At 37.8% G+C, this 22,268-nt stretch overlaps 1 protein-coding gene across 2 annotated transcripts; it reads left to right on the top strand.

The window, feature by feature from the left end:
• Window positions 1-13,196: 13,196 nt before the first annotated feature.
• Window positions 13,197-19,012, top strand: LOC146517154 (uncharacterized). Of its 2 annotated transcripts, XM_085163812.1 has the most exons (5): window positions 13,197-13,671; window positions 14,534-14,587; window positions 17,003-17,158; window positions 17,404-17,499; window positions 17,751-19,009. In XM_085163812.1, the coding sequence occupies exons 3-5, from the start codon at window positions 17,054-17,056 to the stop codon at window positions 18,066-18,068; spliced, it is 519 nt and encodes a 172-aa protein (XP_085019938.1). In that variant the 5' UTR covers window positions 13,197-13,671; window positions 14,534-14,587; window positions 17,003-17,053; the 3' UTR covers window positions 18,069-19,009. The 2 variants fall into 2 exon arrangements, with proteins under 2 accessions (XP_085019938.1, XP_085019937.1); XM_085163811.1 differs by lacking the exons at window positions 13,197-13,671; window positions 14,534-14,587 and having other exon boundaries at window positions 16,996-17,158; window positions 17,751-19,012.
• Window positions 19,013-22,268: the final 3,256 nt, after the last annotated feature.

Here is a 22,268-nt window from a genome sequence, read left to right as displayed (position 1 = left end):
TGAATTCTCTGTAGCTGTGTTAGGGAAATGTTTTCTGCATTTAAATAAGTTGTGAAGAGCTAATTTGTTTGGCTATTAAAACATCTAAGTATTACTGTGATTATTATTTGCTAATATTCTTAGTTATTGCAAATAAGAGTGGTCAGTTGGGAGTATGTATTATGTGAATATACAAACAATGAAATACTCTTCTTTCTAATGGGCTTTAAGAGAGGGGTAATTTTTGGCGATAAATATGTTAAACATATTCATTGTCATTAGTGTTATTGCGAAAGAGACAACATGAGGATACAAAAATTTCCTTTTAAAGGAATACAATGTGTTCAAAAGAAGATTTGCATTATATATGGTTCATTTTTACAAGTCACCTGTTTTATTGTGAACACTCGTGATTGTAAAAGGAAGTGAATGTGGCAGTTGTGACGGAAAGTATGAGAAGTTTGTGCAAGTGTGTATGTATGAACTGGACTATCTGCTCGACAGTCTTTGTCGATACCCACATTTTGCAAACTGCCTGTGAGAAGCTGGCGACATTTCTGCTTGAAATTCACCGGGCAGCTGCTCACTTTTGTTTCAGCACCAAGGGCCCGTGCCATCTCGGCCATGTCCGCTCTGCACTCCTTCATAGATATCTGTTATGATCTAGTCCCATTTAAGAAGGTGGCATTTATCATTTTTCAATAACTTAATTTGATTGTCTCAGCAGCAGATGATAACTGGAAAAGCAAGCTACAGGGAAATTAACTGGTAGCCTATAGAAAACGTGTCCTCCACCCTCTGAAAACATGGGACTATGAAACCTATAGATCTATAAAAAGTAGTAGTAAAAGTAGTCTTACATTAACTATGTTGTTTGTAGATTATGAAGTGGGATGCAGGGAGCATTCACTTCATATCTGGTCATTCTAGGACTGGTGTGCATGATATTCTAGATGCACTAATTTTGCTATATAATCACATTCAACACTGCGTCAACTTTGCAGTGCACTAATTACAGAGGTGCACTGCAACACATGTTGAGATACACTTCTTTGCTTATTTTAAAATTTAAATGATTGACTTATATACAAGCTCCAGATCCACACAGCAGTGACAGAGCTGTTTCAGAAAAGGCTTTTTACATTTTATATCTATGTTAGGTACCACACTACATTTTAGTTCTTTTGCTGTTAAGTGGAAGACTCACCGATCACAACACATAAAAGCAGAGTTCCTAGTTCAGGAATTAAATGTCAAAATGCTGCAACACCTTCACTTACATCTTCACTGTGCTTCTGACTTAACTGCCTGCATGAGTGACAATCAAACTGACCAGGAGGACAGGTAGCAGTTCAACTGTCATCTTACAAGTACTTTAAAGCAATAGAAGTTCTTCACTGTGATAAAAAGGGCAGGTGCTAAGTACACTGTTTTTCAGCACTTTCAGTTGTACATAATAGTGCGTGGATGTTTTATAGGTGTTTTGAATTTAATTCTACAGGAACCTGCTAAACAGTGTGTAACCAACTAGCCTAAGGGCTTCAAATAACTGGCACAAAATAAGGCAATAGAGCCTTAACTACTGTTTATATTGCCTTTACCTCTCCTCTTATCAGTGGATCTAGAAAGTAATCATAGCACTTCACTTGTTCCACATTCTATCACATTACAGCCTTATTATGAAATGGATTAAACTCATTTGCAATCTCAAAATTATATACACAATACCTCTTAATGATAATTATGGGGTATTTTAAGGAAATTCCTGCAAATGCAAATATATTAAAAATTTGAAAAACAAACAAATATATAATATATGACACAGCAAGTGTTTGTTTTTCATTTTTAATAAATTTGCAAGAATTTCAAGGGAACCTTTTTTTTCACTTCGTCATTATGGCGTACTGTATACAGAATTTTGAGATAGAAAATTACTCAGTCCATTTTGGAATAAGGCTTTAACATGAGAAAATGCAGAAAAAGTGAAGCTCTATCAATCCTTCCAGGAGCACTGTATATTTTCACCTATAGTTTCTAAGCAATCCAAGCATTTTGCATCTTGATTAACTATCTCCATTCATTGACTTGGATGTGCATCAGGATTTAATCGATTCTTCCTGTGCTCATGCTCAGTTTCTTCATCTCCAATTTCTTGAAATTCTGCCTTACATTTTTTGAGTAATCTTGCTGATGTAGCCCTGCTGACCTAGTGGGTGGGGTATTATCCTAAATCCAGTGTATTAAAATACAAAGAGGCACATTGCCGGATTTATTCTACTTCCTAAAACAAGGAAACACAGTCTCATCGCTCATTTTCCATGATAACCAGCAACTCTTTGTGCGGTATGGCATGGCAGATGTTAATACATCATCAGGAAGTGCATAAACAACATTAGTGAGTATCATTACATGACAACTTGAGCACAATAGAGTGAATCTCATGTCCATGAATGTTCTTCAGTTGTACTTCAACTACACAGTGACCATTATAACACTATCTGAACACCTGCTCACACTGACCATGGTAAATCAGAAGTTGCTGAAGTTACACAAACATATCACTTGCGTCACCAAATACAATACACTGTCACATTCATTTAAAGCGCATTATTGAACCATGTGTACATTTGTTACAGCATTTGCATCTCCTCCTCCCTCAACAACAGATTATACTTGAAAATATTCTTGAGCCTGATTAACTTACCTAAAATGTCATTTGTGCGTCATTAGCATTGATACTGTACTTGAAGCTCACTTTACCTGCTAGCAACATGCCCGTTAGCCTAGCATGACCACGTTGAAGTTACAATATCAATTTAAGCAAAATTACGGTGGCCCTAAGAGGCCAAACGGACTGCAACTTAAGAGAACACCAGCAATAAGAAAAAACGCTGCAAAAGCACACAAAACACAATGGAAATAGGAAAAAAGAAAACAGAAATAGGAAAAATGACAACAGAAATAGGAAAGAACAGATTTCCAAAAGCACAAGGGAAATGTTTCTGGGGAGACAATAACCCGACGGACCAGTTGCAGGAACCAAAATACGATTTGCGCTGGGAGACACTTAAAAGAAGTGGAGGATCTATCGGTTTTGTGAGGAAAACTTAACACAGGTAAGTGTGTTAGCCTAACTATTAGCCTAAAAATCCATCATCAGTATTGTATGAACAGTGTTGGGAAGGTTACTTTTAAAATGTATTCCATTACAGAATACAGAATACATGCCCCAAAATGTATTCTGTAACGTATTCCGTTACGTTACTCAATGAGAGTAACGTATTCTGAATACTTTGGATTACTTAATATATTATCATGCTGTTTACAACTACATGAATGTACTATTGCTGTGATTTATTACTGTTACTGAAGGTCCGCGGCTCCGAACCGTAGTAAAGGGACCTCTGGCTAATACGGTGGGTTCTGTGTCGGCTCGTAGCCGAAAAATAGCTTTACTTTGTTGTCTGGGTCAACTCTGCTTGCGAGAGACAGAGAGAGTCGTTGAAAGGCTGCTCCAACAGAACTTATTGTTTTTGGAGGAAAACACGAACATGGTGTACAGTCGAGTCTTAATAGCTTACTTACAACTGGGCTCGTCAGGCACTCTTCTTGGCTGCAGTGGTTATTATTATATTTACATGCTTCCAGCTCCAGTTTTTGCTCGATGACAGCTCCTACTTTTCCTTTTTCTCCCTCCCTCGCTCACAGACACATAACGGGTATGGCAGTCCATTCTCCCTGCAGCACGGACTACACTGTCTATGATGCTACATTCTTTAGCGCTATACCTGTAGCATTCTGCCTATTAGCTTAGCACAACAACAACAAAGGCCTCTCTCACCCAGGAAACAGCAGAGAGAGAGCGTCACCCTGTAACCATGGCAACCGTAACGCTGCCGCTTGAACAGAACGTAGCTGTCAAACAAAACCCAAACAGCCCTGACCCGCCACAATATGAAACAGGAAAGTACCGCCGTGTAATCCATTTATTTCAACAAAGTAACTGTATTCTAAATACCACCTTTTTAAACGGTAACTGTAACGGAATACAGTTACTCATATTTTGTATTTTAAATACGTAACGGCGGTACATGTATTCCGTTACTCCCCAACACTGTGTATGAATCATGATAAAACACACCTACCATGTTTTGAGTTCCTGCAACTGGTCAGTCGGGTTATTGTCTCCCCAGAAACACTTACCTTGTATTTTTTCCTATTTCTGTTTTCGTTTTTTCTATTTCTGTTTTCGTTGTTCCTATTTCCATTGTGTTTTGTGTGCTTTTGCAGTGTTTTTCTTCTTCCTGGTGTTTTCTTAAGTTGCAGTCCGTTTGGCCTCTCAGGGCCACTGTACAAAATACTTTAACATCACCCAGTTTCCAATGTTATAATTTACTTAATAGGTCCACAACAGTGTTAGGATTTCTACTGTGTTACATATGATTCTTTTTGAGGACTAGTAACTCACCTATGTTTTAAAGTAAAGAGGCACAGATCATGAGCTTCTTCACCGCTTCGAATGCAGGATTTATTCTGAAGGCTTGTCTCTATGGGTGTTTACGTTCCTTCCAAGCGCTATACACTACCTAGCCTAGCGGCATCTTTAGCTAATGCTATTGGCCAGAACATAAAGTGTAGTTAGATAACCACTGAATCAGTAATTAATAAAGACATAATAAATACAATTTTCAATTTTTTATCTTTTTTAAAAACATGGACTGAAATATAATCCCCATAGCTTATGAATTGTCTTTTTATTTTCAGAATTTTTAACTTTTATTTTAATCCATATTTTTGTCTTAAACACACATTTTTAACCTTTTACACTAAATGACACATGAAACTGAGCACATACTCAAATTTGGTTTTGGCTTAGCAAAGGAACAGGAAGTAAAGACATATCTGAAGAGAGATAAAAGGGTTTTTTTCTAAAGAGGAAACACTGAAAGCAGAGATGGGAAGTTACAACTGTGAAAGAGGTCAATGTGTGACACATCTTGAAGGGAAGATTCACGTTGTCTGCTGCAAGATAGGGAGTGACTGTTGTTCCGATTGAAGTGAAGAGGGTCATTACAGCACCAAAGTACAGGGGGGAGTAAAGTGATCATTGGTGGCAGAGTAGAAAGCAATGTCTGAGTGCAGGGCTGGATAATGGCCCGGGAACAGATCTCCTCAAAGCCTTAAAAACAAACACATGCATTCTGAAGTACAGCCAACAAGAAGTAACAACATAAAGAGGAGCCTGTACTCTAGCACAGCATTGCTTGAGCTGAATGTTAATGGCAGCTTGCTAACAGTCTCATAATGGCATTGCTCACATGCTTGTGTTTGTATGGTGGCTACGCTGCTAACCATTTATTGTGTCATTACAGCATGCAAACAAAGAGGTAGTTAGTACCAAGAACACAGTGATTCTAATGTTGCTGGAAATGTCATTAGCTTTATTAATTTAGTACCAAAGTATGTGGGGCTTTCCTCAAGGAAGCATGAATACTTCGACAAGATAATACTTTCAACAAATGAAGATTGTTCCTAAATAAAGTATACTTTTTAGCTTGTATTTTCAACTATAAAGCCATATCATCATGTAACAATTTGGCTTAGTGATGTTTTCTTAATAAGTTAAAGCTGGCTTTGGATTATCATGCCCATCTTATTTTATAGATTAATGCATTGTTTGTTTTGTTTTCCATAAAAACTGGGCCCTGGTTTAACTCAGTGGGTTAGCTGGCGACCATATGTCGTATGGCCAGAGAGCAGTAGGCCTTTTGCTGCGTATCTTCCCCGCTTTCTCTCTCTCTTCCTGTTTTCCTGTCTATCTACACTGTCTCTATCCAATAAGGTTAAAAGGCCAAAAAAAATAATCTTAAAAAAAATAAAGGGACAATTCTACAAATGTGATGTGTGTAACTTGTCTGTATCACTGCTCTCAAAAAAACAAATTGTTTCCCTAAATATAAAAAATTGAAATATTAGTGCAACTACTATTGAGCTTTTAATATCTGTAACTGTAACAGAATTATGACCAATATAATGTGACTCAGAGTATAGTCTAATGTCATCTGTAGTACAACATTAACCAACCTCAATATGTGTAGAAGTTTTATATCGTCATGCTAATTATAATGACTGCTTATCATGAATTTAAGCAGCTCTAATATAATACATTTGCTAACTTGATGTTCTTAAGTAACTGGTAACAAGATATATTTTGTTTGTTTGTCTTATTTTAGTAAGTTCTGTTATAATTGAAACTCCTGCTGTATTCAGAGTACACATGACAGCAGCCAGTTACCATGTATCTTGTGTGTATACAGCTGGAACACCTACGTATCTTTATCAGTGTGACTTTCTGAAATTGGTTTGGAAATTTATGTGATTGACTAAACATATTCCACTAAGCAGTAGATACAGTATCCAGAGGTAGAGCAGTATCTTCCCAGTTTGTGGAACATATCTTATAATAACTGCAGTATTCCAGTAGAATTTCATCAGTTCATCCATGTCTGCTATCAATTTTTCTATTTAATTGGATATCATTCCAACTCTCTCAACCCTCGAGACGGCACATGTACCTTAAGATTCACTGGGAATTTTATATTCCAGTAAGTCAGTGTCAAAGAGAACTGATGTTAATGAAACACTTGCCAGTTTCTCATCAAGTCTTCGCTACAGAAACTCATCTAATGAGTTTTAGAGGGTTTGGTTGTGACTTTTAATGTACCTCTTTTCTGTCAGCACTTTAAGTGCAAAAATGAAGAGGTACTGTATCATGTGCACAAGCTAAGCTATATAAATGAGCTTCCTAACTATCTGTAAATTTTCATCTGTTTCATGCTATCAGATCATTAAAGTGCCATTATCAGTTGATGAAATCATGTCATGTATTATCAGTAGGCAGACTTCTCCACCAACCAGTAAGCTCAATAGGTTTTTACTTCATCTAATAGTGGTGGTGTTTCCTTTCTGACCAGACATAAAGGGCTGAGTGTTATTCTTTCTGACAGAGGAAAAAAAGAGCACATAAGTGTAACACTGATGAAGCGCTAATAAAGTAATACAGGCTAGGTATTGAGTGAAATATTATGGTCATTATTAATCAGAAGATTTAGGAAGGAACCTGTGTGGGCGAGCAGGACTGTTTGGCATAAAACATATGTCTTTTACCCAGGACCTAAAAAAATGTTCTGAAATTTAGATTTGAAGACTCTTAAAGATTCCCTTTGATTCATTCAATATGCTGAGCAAAAAAAAAACCAAAAACCCAAAAGGAAAATAGCTGTATGCTAAGAATTGCATTCATCAACTATGCACCTTAGATCGATAAATTTCAAATAAAAAGTGAGGGTGCCTGCCTTGCGATCTACCATTATCCAGTCCCAGTGGATTCTTTAGACAGACAACAATGGTAGAAGACAATAAAAGCAGATACATAATACATCTGTTATAGTAGGTTTACAAAGAAAGCCAAGGCTGAAGGTCATCAGTTTGTTGGTGCTGCATTGCCGATGGTGAAGGAGCAGTATTTACCTTAAATGTAGATTAGGCTTACAGATAAGATCACCCCCACATCCAAGTAAGACTTTATTCAGTTTAATCAGTTTGTCAATTCAATTTTATTTATACAGCACCAAATCACAACAACAGTTGCCTCAGGGCGCTTTATATTGTAAGGTAGACTCTACAACAATACATACAGAGAAAAACCCAACAATCATATGACCCCCTATGAGCAAGCACTTTGGCAGCAGTGGGAAGGAAAAACTCTTATTTAAAAGGAAGAAACCCCGACAGAACCTGGCTCGGGGAGGGGCGGGGCCGTCCGCTGTGACCATTCGGGATAAGAGAAGGAAAACTGGAGAAAAGACATGCTGGACTTTATAAAAAGCATTTTGTCTTCTGTTTTAGTCATACCTAAAATCAAATTAATTGCAGTATAAATGAGATCCCTGTGTATCTGAGTCAAAACCAGGAAAAATATAATGAGTCCTGTATATAAAATATACAGGACTCATTACTGAAATTCCATAAATGCTGTTGTTTCACACAACACAGATAACAGACAGAGAGGATATGACTTTAATTTTAACTCATAAACCTTTTTGTGAGAAATATATTTTTTCTTAATAATGTATCCAGCATTCACTGTGCAAACATAGGGTATTATCTTTTCCAGTGCTGTAGATGAACAGAAGAATCCGAGTGCACATACATATATTTTAAATGGGTATAACATCTGTGCCATATTAGTTTGGAAACGTTGGGAGATTCTTTACACATAGCTGGATAACTCTACACTACACTGCCATCTGTCACCATTAAACTCTGTTTTATTAAATAACAATAGCACAACAAATAATATACTTACTGTACATAATGACTTCTCTCAACAAAGCCATATTTCTCAATTTCTGAATATTCTGAGCCAATTTGATATTTAGTTGGAGATAAAAAATATTTCACTCTCTGTATATCTATATATTTGTTTACATTTGAAATAAGAAAAAAATGTCTGTTCAAAAATCATTTATCTATGTATCCTAGAAACTAATGTATTTTGAATTAATATCAGTCTGAAAGCTGTGTTGTACAAACATAACAGTATGTTTTAAGCAGTATGTAAAGTATAAATTACCTTTAGTAAATAGATGATATGTTGTATTTTATGAAAGTAAAGCCATACGGTTGTGCTTCCTAAAAAGTTATTGCAATACTTTTATTAAACTCTTGAATTAAAGTTGAATTGACTGTCTGCACAATCACATCTTAATTCTCTTAAGATCCACATTGTTGGTGTACATAAACAAAGTTCCAAAATCTGAATCATTGCCAAAATACTCATGGATCTGGCTTTATGTGTGAATAGATATTCCATTCCTCTTTAATCTACCTAAAGAGTGCTGAACTGTGGTGGATGTTAGCAGTGCTTTCCTCTGTGTGCCCACAGTTCAAAGATCCATATGTTAGGTTAATTGGCGACTCCAAAATACCATACCATACCAGCTTTATTTATAAAGCACTTTAACATAAAACCAGGGTAAAAATGATAAGATCAAATAAATAACTAACGAAATAAAATAAAAAATGTTAAGAGTCAGAAGAGTTTTAAACTCAGAAAGAGAAGAGGCCCGTCTAACGTGCAAGGGCAGATCGTTCCACAAAATGGCCATGAATGTACGGGTAAGCTTTTTGCTGTTCATTTTTACTTCTATCCATCTGAACTTGTCTGTGTGGACTGAACTTTTAAATTAAATAACACCTTTTAGTCAGTCCACAAAGGCTTGTTCTTTCTGAGTGTCACCCAAACCCAGTAAGTTTCTCTGTATTGTATAAGTCTGATTTTTAAAGAAAAAAATGTTACAGTATGGTTTGATGGTATTTCGATACTATTTCAAATACTAAACCTTAGGTCACAGAAAGATCTGCAAACAGTTCTGTAAGGTCAGTTAAAGTTCCTCAAACATTCCACCGAGTTAATGAACAAAATAGGTCCACAGACTTTAACTTTAAGGTTGATCCTCTAAAGGTTACAATGTCAAGACATTCCCCGTAGCCTTTAAAGTACACCACTTCATGAGAATGTTTTGGGAATGTTACATTAGCGCAGATGCCCTCAGAACACTCAGGAAACTTCACTGTGAGAATATGGGTATGTACTGTATAGACCTACATGGAATTATTAATCTCTTGTTGCCCTTGTGCCACCTTTGAAATGTATTGACATTCAAAATGAGCATGTAATCAAAGAAAACCTAAAAAAGAAGAATATATTTGATATGAACCCTAACTCTAAGCGTAGGCAATCAAAGTAGGCAATCTGGGTTTCTAAGAAATTGTTCTCCCAAGTATTCATAATCAGAGAACAAAGAAACTAACTCACTCATCAGAAATTAATCACATTTTTCACAAACCCCCCAAAACTTCAGTTTTAGTTACAAAGTAACAAAGTACTACCTATGATGCCTTAGAGATCAGAGGAATTTAAAAAAGAGTTTAATTGATTTAGAAATGACTCTTATTCACACTGTGCACACCCTCCCAATTTGTTTTTGTTTTTTGTTTTTTTTGTTTTTTGGGGGGGGGGGGGGGGGGGATTGGTTGTATTTATCTATACTTAATACATCGGTCCCATGGTTGACTGGTGTGACAAAGTCTCATCATGTCCTTTTCATTTCACCCTTGTGTGGCTGGGATGTTTTTGACAGCAGAGACATAAAAACACAACTGAAATCGCCAGAAAGACAACACATCTCTCCAAGTGATCTGGTGCTTCTTATTACACAATATAACCAGTTCAGAGAAATTGCAATATTCAGCAATCCTTCAGGTCTGTCAGTTATAAAATGTAATGTTGCCTAGAACCACCCTCAAAGAGTTGCCTGTGCATGCCCCATACTCACAGTCACAGAGGTATCTCTGTTTTCATCAACCGAAACATTCACAGTTACATTTACATTTCAGAAGTGATACGAACAGCCTTTGATTTTGCCCTCAGCTCACAAATGTAATGCCTTCCACAGTGGCAAAGAAATAAGGTGTATTGTACACATCTTTCTGTGCTGCAGCAATGTCACATCATAGAGGTCATAAAGTATAATTCTGAATTGAAAATAGAAACAATATCACGGTGGAATTATCTGTTTTTGTAAAACATGTATAAAAATTTAATAAAACTACATTTCTTAAAGCTCTTTTATCAAATTGTGGATCGTGTCACGGCCTGGTGCTGTCTGACTCTTTATACTTGGGCCCTTTGTTGGATGTCTGCCACTGTAATGTTGAGGGAGGTTAATGTAGTCTCCTCTTAGATCCGGTAGCCACTGAGCATTGATGTTATGGATTGTGCTCTTCTTCCATATGCTCTTCCAGTATTGTTCCATCTCCAGCCTTGTTGGGACTGTTCTTAAAATTTTTCCCTTCAACTGAGTTTGAATCCGAGTACACCTTGGATGGTTCTGTCAAGTCTAGAGTAGGTGAGCTAGACTCAGAAGCAGGAGTTGTTAGTTTATTATAACCTTGTGAAAACAACACAAGGTTTAGTTCAATGTTAATCCAGTGCGGGGAAATCCATACATCCAATCCAAAAAATGACACTCCCTCACAACACTGGAACGCTCTCTCTCACCATTCATCAGAGGTGGAACACCAGAGAAGACCTGTGCACAGGGAACTACACAATTACTCCCAGAAGTCACAAGGAACATGATCAGATATCTCTGGGGATGAGGGTTTCATTGACGAGGTAGGTTCACGATCCAGCGCTGAATGACTGTCAAACACCGCATTAAGTGTCACAGTCTGCGGAGACAGGCCTTGTGGTGGTGTGTGTGATGGACCCAGGTGCGTACACAAGTGAGTAGATGGGAGTGAACTTAACAGAAAGCGAGCCTTTATTATGGCTGAAGACAAGGTGTACAAACAAAGCAGGGATAGCGTGACTAAACTAGACTATAACTAAACTGGGAAAACTAATACTGTGACAAACTAAGAAGACTCAGAGACTATGATGATCACTGCAAAGACTGACTGTGAAAACATGAAGGTGAGAACACAGACGACGCGACACTGAACACAGCAAGACTGAGGACTAAATACACACATGAGGTGATCAGGGGAAGTGGAGACACATGAGGACACAGCTGACTAGAATGAAACATAATTACAGCACAGGGGAGAGTAAACCTAAATGCAGTGAACAAAGAACACCAGACTCTTTCAAAATAAAACAGGAAACCCAGAGACATGAAGATAAATCATGACATGAACTTAACATAACCACACAGACATGAAACATGACAGGTAGATGCACGAATCAGGGAGATTGAGTACAGGGGGAGATGACAGAAACAACTGAGAAATAAAGGACTAAATAGCCACCTAGAAATTAACTAGATCAAACATGGATACAAAAATACATAAAACTCAAACACTGGGTCACACGACCCAGCCCATGACATTAAGAAGGAGATGGCGATTTTTCATCAGACAAAGGTGGGTGATCATCCACAGGTGAGTAGGTCAGGGACTCTGGGTGAGTCCCGATCATGATCATCACACAGACACACAAAAAAATAGAGGGAGAAACAGAGACAGAAACCAGAGAACTTATAGAAAGACCCTTGACTGAGACAGGTTTGGTGGAGAACATCTAGTTTATTCTGCTGGCTTTATACCTCTTTAAGCGGCTGACCAAGGCTGTGAGTCTTTGCTTGGCAGTTTCTAAGGCCTCAGGTACGGACAGCTTGGTGTACTTCTTAGGCACCCCTTTCTTCATCACACCTTTCTTCACCTCCGATAGTTGGCTAAGTTCCCTCCATGATGTAGATCAGCTGGTTGGTTTCAGTGAAGATCGCAGAAAGAATTTCATTTACATCTTTTAGCAGACCTTCAGAGGGCCATTCACGTAGTCTTGGTAATTGGCCACAGAGGGTCCAGGTTTAGCCATGAACCTATCTCCAGATCGGCTGCTTTAGCACTTCACTCGCAACAAACTTTACGTGCCTTTTATATAGAAATGTAACTAGTAATAAGAATTTAAACTGGTTTTAAACTGGTTTCCCCTTTAAAGTAAAAAACAAAATGCATAGCCACATGAGGCACACTCTCCTCTGGCATCATCAGCTAGAGCAATTAACCCACAGTTAATTAGAAAATTTCCTCTCCTGTAGTTCAGTTGGATAAGACTGGGGTGCGGAATAGTACAGTGGATAATTTATGGCCCACTGGTAATCACACACGAGCAGGAACCAGGATACTTGAATTAATCACACCTTCATTTACTTCACAGAAATTACCCACCACAGCTTTATGATTTAGATGTGTTTACCCACTGAATATATATCTTCCGAACACATCCCTCTTGAGCTATTCAGTATGCTTGTACCATCCTAGTTTAAACAGTTCTAAAGCAGTTTTAATACCTCTGAGTTTTCAGAAGCCCTGCTGATTTTGATGTGCATTACAATGACCAAAGTTCTTTCAAATCCCTATTCTATAAAGAAGGCATTTTATTCGGCTTTAATCTGACACATTCAGGCAGGTTTTACTGTGAGAATTCATATGCCAAACATTTCCATGTCCATGAGGATACTGTGTCTTACTACAAACATTTATTTTTATATTTTTTACATGAATTAAAAAGCCATGCCTCTTATGAATCAGAAGCACATCAGAGTTATCCTCTGTGGTAAATGTTCATGTTTGTCAGGCTCATGCACCCTAAAAAATTATTCAGGGGCTTAGTAAATATCATTATAATTCTAAGTTAGATGACCTTGATTAAATCTTTGAAAATCACAAAAGTGTTATCTTGAGTTGAAAATACTGAAAAGAATGCTTAAATTTTCAACACCAGTTTTTGAGTTGAACTGAGCTCTTTTGTTCAAGTTTATTTAAAAGAAAAAATTCTGTATTTGAAACACAGGGTGCATTATTTAAATCTATTCAATATATCTCATAGAAAGTACTCAAAATAACTGAGACACTGGTATTCATACTTATCATTGTCTTTAACTTTAATTATTAATGGTTCAAAATCAATATAATTTTGTCCCCCAATACTAACTTAAAACTTTGAGTAAGACTAATGACCTTTGGCATGTACCGCGCGCGAGGAGCATGGCCTCATGGGAGATTTTCTGCACGTTGAACGAGACAGACACACATCCACTGCAGACTTGGTAACGTTTTCAGGTAAGTGACCAATTCTTACATTAGCTGTCTTTATCCACACCGTTCTTTTATAACATGTTCTGAAGAAAGCGTTTGTCATGGTGGCTCACTTTTCGCAGCGTGTTTGTGCACGTTAATTTAAGTTTTCAACCCGTCTTCCAGTCAAGGCGGCGGGAAACCGCGCCCTTTTATCCTTTTACGTTCTGAGTCGCTATCTGCGTTCCGGGTAATTTGACCGGAATGTCCCGGTACCAGCGACCTGACCGTTTAATCGGGGGCATTTTAGGAACCACGTAAAAGCAGGTGTGCTCAGACATTTCTAGAAAATGGCCCTGTTGAGTCGCGGTGCGGGAGCTGCGGTAGTCACGCGGCCTGACTCACTCTGTCAGGTTGTTCAGGAGGAGATGAACAGACGTCATCAATGGCTTTGGTAACTAAGAAGACCTGCCCGCGGAACAGTTCATAGCAGCAACCATGCTGCTTAGCTTTCTTGTTTTATGTGGGGTCTTTCAGAGCATATAAGACGCTGCTTTCAGCTTTGTCCCGAACAGGGCCAGTTTTTGAAAGAACGCTGAGAGGACCGCCCGGGTCAGCAGATTACCTCATCCAGGGCCGGTCCAAAGTACTATGGGGCCTTAAGTAAATTTAGACTCGGGGCCCTACTTCCTTTCAGATCCCAGAAAATAATGAAAAAAAAAAAAAAAAGCTTTGGTCCTTTGGGTCAAGCCAAAAGTACCATCATTTCCAGTATAGTTACTCCCAATTTACATAAATAAATGTTTATTTCAATCCAAGCTAAAATTTCTTATAAGAGATTGATGTTATGGCAGATTACTCAGTGACATGTTTTGTAATGATAACGTTTTGATTTGTATTTTTTCAGCACCATCTTCACCACCAGGAGAAAAAAATCTGCATCAACTACAAAGTAAAGCAGGTAATTTTACTCAGAGGACTTGATGTGTTAAATTTTGGAATGATATGATATTGTTTTATACAAGCTGAGTAGTGGATGGTGATACCACCTAAATATTTATACTGGTTTTGTGGTGGGTTATTTTAGTCATACAAATGCCAAATCTAAATTTTGAGAATTTTTCAGTTCGGTAAATATATTGATGAGTTCATGGTCTGTCATCTAGTGTCACCATACTATCTTTTTATTTATACAGCGTGGTGATGTGATTCAGATTATTAAGTATTGTGGTTAAGTATTGTACTTTGTTCCATGTTGACTTATTTGTAAGTTGTATCCTCCACCTGAATTGGTAGTGAGTATTGGTTATTCAATCAGTTAATCATACAAAAACTGTGTAAATATGGTTATACACCATTCTGTCATCTTCATACTGTGAGACATATTTTCTCACAATTTTTTAGGTCACAGGTGATGAGATGGCAGTGTAAACTCTGCAAACATGAGGAGTCATCAAAAGTGTCACTACTCAAACATTATCGAGTTAAACATGGTACATTTGGTCATGGCTATTCCATACCCTGTCTTCATATGAATTGTCCTTGCTCTTTTAAGACATGGGGTGCCTTACGCTCACACTTGTCTAGGTCTCACAGTTCGCATGAAACGGAAGAGTGTGAGGTCCTTCCAACTATTAGATGTAAAATCTGTGACTCTTTTTACCCAAACACAAAAGACTATTTTCAACATATAAATTCCCATTTGAAAAGCCATGAAACCATAGAGTGTGTTTTTGATGGTTGTGAGTTTAAGACAAACATTTGTGGGACTTATGCGACTCACAGAAGTCGAAAGCACAGATTTTGTTCATGGAAGCACTTTAAAACTAACTTGATTTCAAAGCAAACTGTCAGTACATTTAATGAAATCTTCTTACCAGCACTGGAATTAGAAGATCACGAGGACTTGGATGTCACCATTGAACTTGGTTGTGAAAGTGACAACAACAAATGAAATTTTGAAAAATATTGGTGTGCTCTTGTTAAAACTGGAAAGCATCTATAATGTTTCTGGTAAATGTGTGGATGACTTGGTGGAACAGCTCAGTTATATCTTCACATTATCACTTCAGTATATTCCAAAGTCAATAAGTGATATTCTTATTAAGAATAACTGTAATATTGATCAGTCTTTTGTCAGTGAATTGGCTGAAAAAATATGTCACTGTAGTCCTTTTTGTGCAGCCCTTAGTCCTGATGGTCCCTTTGCTTCAAGATATAAGAGACAGAAATATTTCAAGGAAAACTTCTGTGTTATTGAACCAGTAGAATACTGTTTGGATCCAGAAAAGAATTCCACTTTTCAGTATGTGCCTATTCTTCAGTCCTTGCAGCTGTTACTGAGTAAAGAAGATGTTAACAGTATATTAACTAGACATTTGAACACTTCACAGTTATCCTCTTTCCACGATGGACAATATTTCAAGCAAAACCAACTTTGTGCTATTGAGGGCTTAAGTATTTCCCTTGTTCTCTATGTGGATGACTTTGAAATTTGTAATCCACTTGGGACTTCAGCTGGTGAGAAGGGACTTCCCGTCCCTCAGCCTGCTCCACCCCCATCGGATGATCTGGCGGGAAGGTATGGCTCCGCTCACTCTCGTTGCCCAGATCCCATCTGGCCTCAGTTCCCGGCGGTGATGACCTACCTCTCTGAGGCTGCAGCAGAGCCAGTGAAGATTAGAGCGCCGGTCTCTACCTAGGGCTTCACAGAGGGCTTCACAGACCGGAGTTTTCCGCCTGTTCCCCCTCTAGAGCCGAGCCTCGCTTCAGTTTTCGGCACCAAAATGACCAAGGTCGTTGGACAGCAACCGGCCCATCCCGCCAAACTTGACCAGCTGATAGCAAGGTTCACTGACCGCGCACATCAATGCACTGTTCAGTCAGCTGCAGTGACTAACAACACTGCCTTGCTAGCGTTTGTCATCTCCAGGAAGGTGGAGGAAGCAGAGCTGCCAGAGGAGCTGAAAGGCTTTCTCTGTAAAGCCGCTGACGCGATTCTGAATATGTGCGCCACTTCAGCGGTGTGTTCCTCTCGCATCGCTGCCTGGCAGACGATGGTTCAGAGGGCAACCTGGCTCCGCCTCTTCCCTCCAAGATTATACAATCTCACAGGGAAATAGTGCAAGCAATTCATAACATAAAATTTAGAAGCTTAGTGGAAGATAATACTTTATGTTAAGGCTTTAGTCTGCATACTGAACAACTCCACTTATATGGATTTATGTCTGGATGAGTAAATTAATCTTTTTCATGTTAGAAAATAAGGTCCAGGTTGCAAAAAATGGTAGTTCCACTTAAAGATTTTTTTTTTGATTGAATCAGAATTTTGGCCTTCAGATTTTTTGTCCTTGGTTTTTTGTCCTCTCCCATCCAGGTCAGTGCAGAGTTTCATAGGATCACGACCCTGAACCTTGAACCAAAGTTCATGTCATCGTTGGACTTGTATTCATCCAAACTCCTGTCCTTGTTTCAAGCCAAGAAAGGTGCTGCTGGACAACGGCACAGGGCACAGTTAAACCTTCTGCTTCAGGTAAGGAAGATTGCATTTTCTAACCACAAAAACGTTCCAACACAGCAATGAAGAGGCCCTTCCACTAAAAACGGCTTTTTCTTAGGTTTCTGTTCAATATTTTAGCTCCATAGGTGTTCTTACCTTGATGGTGGGTGTGAAAACAGGTCAACAACAGAAAAAAAATAGTTATGTTTAAGCTAGAAATGGTAAGTCATGTTTTAAATGTGCAAATTTTGCCTCAGTTGAGACTCCCTGTTTTACAGAGTGGAAATTCCATCGAGAAAAAACGAGAAGTCATCATCAGATGCCTCATTGACCATCTGGGAGAGGATCCAAGTGCCTTAATCAAAACCTTTGAGGTTGGTGCAATAAATCTGTTTTAGGAATATTAGTAGTTTATTTTAGCTTGTGAGATCATAGAAAAGTTTTAAGATACTGTTCTAAAGAAAAAAAAAAACACTTCAAAGCATACAAAAGAATAGCATTTGCTCAAAGATTTTGGAGCACAGTGTCCACATATTATGAGTACCGGTGATGTCATACAAATGAAACTTTTTGTTTCAATGTTTGGAAATATGTGAGCTTAAAACAGTTGTTTCTCTTTTTAAAGGACGGTGCTGATGCTGTCTTTGTTGAAGAGGCTTTGGCTGAGGAGGTGATGAAGATTTACCTGCTGCGGAATCAAGACAGGTCAGGCGAACCTACTGATGTGGGTATTGTTATTGAAGGCGTTACTGTTCTGGGCAAACTTGGGAATCTGAGCAAAGCCTGTTGCTATCTTTTGGGACTGTGCTATCCTCTGGATCTGAAATACCCCAAGAATTTCAAATGCACATTTGAAGCATTTCAAAAAGTGTTCATGGAGCTGGATCCAGGAAACCTTTCTGTCAAGGTTCAAAGACTGAAAAATGACCTCTGCTCATTGTAGACAAAATTTCACAGGGCTGTTCTTAAAGTGTTAGACTTGTTAAGTGACATGTAATGCTCATCAAAAGGTTCAGTTGCGGCATTACATTGTGTTGACATTCCTGTTCATAAATAATGTTTGTACCATAAACTGTGTTTTTGTATTAACTTTCCAGATTCACATTAAGGTGTAAATGGGAGAGTATCTTCTGTATGGTTTTTTTTTTTTTTTTTTTTAGCGCAATCCTTTTTGAAACCTTTTTATTTAAATTATGGATGTTTTTTGGTCACTCTTTAGTTATAATCTTCCCAATTTTTTGGAATCAAAATAAGATGTTCAAAAACTATGTCACAGTGCAAATGTTTTTTTTTTTTCAGGATTTATATTTTTTTGGGATCTTAATTTTATTTTTGTCATTTGACCTTTTCTGAAAAGGTAAAGCACTGCGTTCACTTAAGCCACTTTTATTCTTTGTATGGCAGGTACATTTTTCTTGTTGTTAGCATCAATATGCCAGTCTTACAGAGTTATATCAAGCATGCCAATTTGGATGCAATTTTATTATATAAGGCTGTTGTGACTGAAATTTTATCCAACTTTTATCCACTGAATGTAGAACAGATTTCAGCTCACTGTGTTCAGAGAAGGAATCTGCTAAATGTGTGATTCACAAAAAAGCTGTTTAAAATAAATCATTGTGAACAATGTTGAACTGACGTGGTTCTTTTTTCCTGTGTGTGTGTTATATATAAAATAAACACTTAATTGTAATTAACGGTTTTGCTTAAGTTAACTTAAAAATATTAAGTAAATTGAACCATTATTTAAAAACAAATAATTGTAATGGTGTAGGTTAAATGTGCCAAGCATTTCAGCATTTCCTAATTAATATTTTATGTAGTTTGAACTTTTGGTTACTGTTGTTTTAACTTACATTTTCAATTGTATTTACTCAATTTTGTATGTTATTGTAACATCTTTAATTGTTCATAACAACTTATTCCATTTTAGTTGGATTTACTCAATTAATAAGGTGTATTTAAGAGATGTGATTGTTTTTGCATTTACTCATTATTTTTGAGTGTAAAAGTGTTGCCCCAAAATATTTAAGTAATTATCAGTTTTAGTTCTTAGAGTGTGCTTAAAAAACTGGCTATCTACTAAAAATGTGCAGTATCCAGGTAGCAAGTGTGATTAAACCTAGGAACATTATTATTTTGCATCATTGGAGACCCTACCCACAGAGAATCTTGTATTTTTAGATGGGATTTACGAAGCTTTTACACTTATCAATCTTTCCACAGCTTTAATGCCACATTTATAAATAAAAATTTACAATTTGTATGTTATGACTTTCAGTAGTTAAGTGAATTGCAATTTTAATTCAAATTCATAAGTATAGGCGGTCTTTAATGTAAATAATTTCACACTATGTTACAAACATAAAAACTGCATGCATGAGAGCTTGCTGACACATAGTGTACATTATGTGTGTGAGAGAGACTCAGTTGTAGCAGTGCTTAAAAGCATTACTGGTTGCAAAGCACTGAGTGCAGTGCACCCTTCCCTTTTGCAAGAATGAAGATCTGGCCTTCTTTAATTGGGAAAAATGTTTCCAGTTCTAAGCTTACTGTCATGCATATTCGATATAAAGTGTGGGTCATCATGTGTAAGCACCTGTGTTAGGTACAATAAATCTGTGTCTGATCCAAATATATGCAAATATTCTTGCATTATATTCCACTTGATCTAATATTTTTACAATTGTTAAGTACTATAGTGTATGGCAGATCCAGTTTTTTTTAAACAACCGAATATTTCCTAACACACTTTAACACCATTAGTGTGTTGTAGCATTACAAGATAATGCTTTTCTTCAATTCAATTCAATTTTATTTATATAGCGCCAAATCACAACAAATGTCGCCTCAAGGCGCTTCATAGATACAGAGAAAAGCCCAACAATCATATGACCCCCTATGAGCAAGCACTTTGGCGACAGTGGGAAGGAAAAACTCCCTTTTAACAGGAAGAAACCTCCGGCAGAACCAGGCTCAGGGAGGGGCGGCCATCTGCTGCGACCGGTTGGGGTGAGAGAAGGAAGACAGGATAAAAGACATGCTGTGGAAGAGAGACAGAGATTAATAACAGATACGATTCAATACAGAGAGGTCTGTTAACACATAGTGAGTGAGAAAGGTGACTGGAAAGGAAAAACTCAATGCATCATGGGAATCCCCCGGCAGCCTACATCTATTGCAGCATAACTAAGGGAGAATTCAGGGTCACCTGGTCCAGCCCTAACTATATGCTTTAGCAAAAAGGAAAGTTTTAAGCCTAATCTTAAAAGTAGAGATAGTGTCTGTCTCCCGAATCCAAACTGGAAGCTGGTTCCACAGAAGAGGGGCCTGAAAACTGAAGGCTCTCCCTCCCATTCTACTTTTAAATACTCTAGGAACAACAAGTAGGCCTGCAGAGCGAGAGCGAAGTGCTCTAATAGGGTGATATGGTACTACAAGGTCATTAAGATAAGATGGGGCCTGATTATTTAAGACCTTGTATGTGAGGAGCAGGATTTTGAATTCAATTCTGGATTTAACAGGAAGCCAATGAAGGGAAGCCAAAACAGGAGAAATATGCTCTCTCTTTCTAGTCCCTGTCAGTACTCTTGCTGCAGCATTTTGGATTAACTGAAGGCTTTTCAGTGAGTTTTTTGGACATCCTGATAATAATGAATTGCAGTAGTCCAGCCTGGAAGTAATAAATGCATGAACTAGTTTTTCAGCGTCACTCTGAGACAGGATATTTCTAATTTTAGAGATGTTGCGCAAATGGAAGAACGCAGTCTTACATATTTGTTTAATATGTGCGTTGAAGGACATATCCTGGTCAAAAATGACTCCAAGGTTCCTCACAGTGTTACTGGAGGCCAAGGTAATGCCATCCAGAGTAAGAATCTGGTTAGATACCATATTTCTAAGCTTTTCAGCGCCGAGTACAATGACCTCAGTTTTATCTGAGTTAAGAAGCAGAAAGTTAGTGGCCATCCAAGTCTTTATGTCTTTAAGACATTCCTGCAGTTTAACTAATTGGTGTGTGTTATCTGGCTTCATGGACAGATAGAGCTGGGTGTCATCTGCATAGCAGTGAAAATGTATGCTATGTCTTCTAATGATGCTGCCTAGGGGAAGCATGTATAATGTAAACAGAATTGGTCCTAGCACTGAACCCTGTGGAACTCCATAATTAACCTCAGTGTGTGAAGAGGACTCTCCATTTACATGCACAAATTGGAGTCTATTAGATAGATATGATACAAACCACTGCAGTGCAATACCTGTAATACCTACAGCATGTTCTAATCGCTCTAATAGGATATTATGGTCAACAGTATCGAATGCTGCACTAAGGTCAAGAAGGACAAGCACAGAGATGAGTCCACTGTCAGAGGCCATAAGAAGATCATTTGTAACCTTCACTAAAGCTGTTTCTGTGCGGTGATGAACTCTGAAACCTGACTGAAACTCTTCAAATAAACCATTCCTCTGCAGATGATCTGTTAGCTGTTTGACAACTACTCTTTCAAGGATTTTTGATATGAAAGGAAGGTTGGAGATTGGCCTATAATTAGCTAAGACTGCTGGGTCTAGAGATGACTTTTTGAGTAAAGGTTTAACTGCAGCCACCTTGAAGGCCTGTGGTACATAGCCGATTATTAGAGATAGGTTGATCATATTTAAGATCGAAGAATTAATCAATGGCAGGACTTCTTTGAGCAGTTTTGTAGGAATGGGGTCTAAAAGACACGTTGATGGTTTGGAGGAAGTAATTATTGAAGTTAACTCAGAAAGATCAATTGGAGAAAAAGAGTCTAACTTAACATCAATGAAACTAAGAGTAGCTGTAGATAATATTACATCTGTGGGATGATTATTGGTAATTTTTTCTCTAATGATAAAAATTTTATTTGTGAAGAAGTTCATGAAGTCATCACTAGTTAACGTTAAAGGGATGGTTGGCTCAAAAGAGCTCTGACTTTTTGTCAGCCTGGCTACAGTGCTGAAGAGAAACCTGGGGTTGTTCTTATTTTCTTCAATCAGTGATGAGTAGTAAGCTGTTCTGGCTTTGCGGAGGGCTTTCTTATAAAGCAACAAACTATTTCTCCAGGCTAAATGATGATCCTCTAAATTTGTGACACGCCATTTCCTCTCCAGATTACGA

This window comes from Neolamprologus multifasciatus, chromosome 6, assembly GCF_963576455.1.
Source record: "Neolamprologus multifasciatus chromosome 6, fNeoMul1.2, whole genome shotgun sequence".
Lineage (NCBI taxonomy): Eukaryota > Metazoa > Chordata > Actinopteri > Cichliformes > Cichlidae > Neolamprologus > Neolamprologus multifasciatus.
This window is presented reverse-complemented; position numbering and strand designations above follow the sequence as displayed.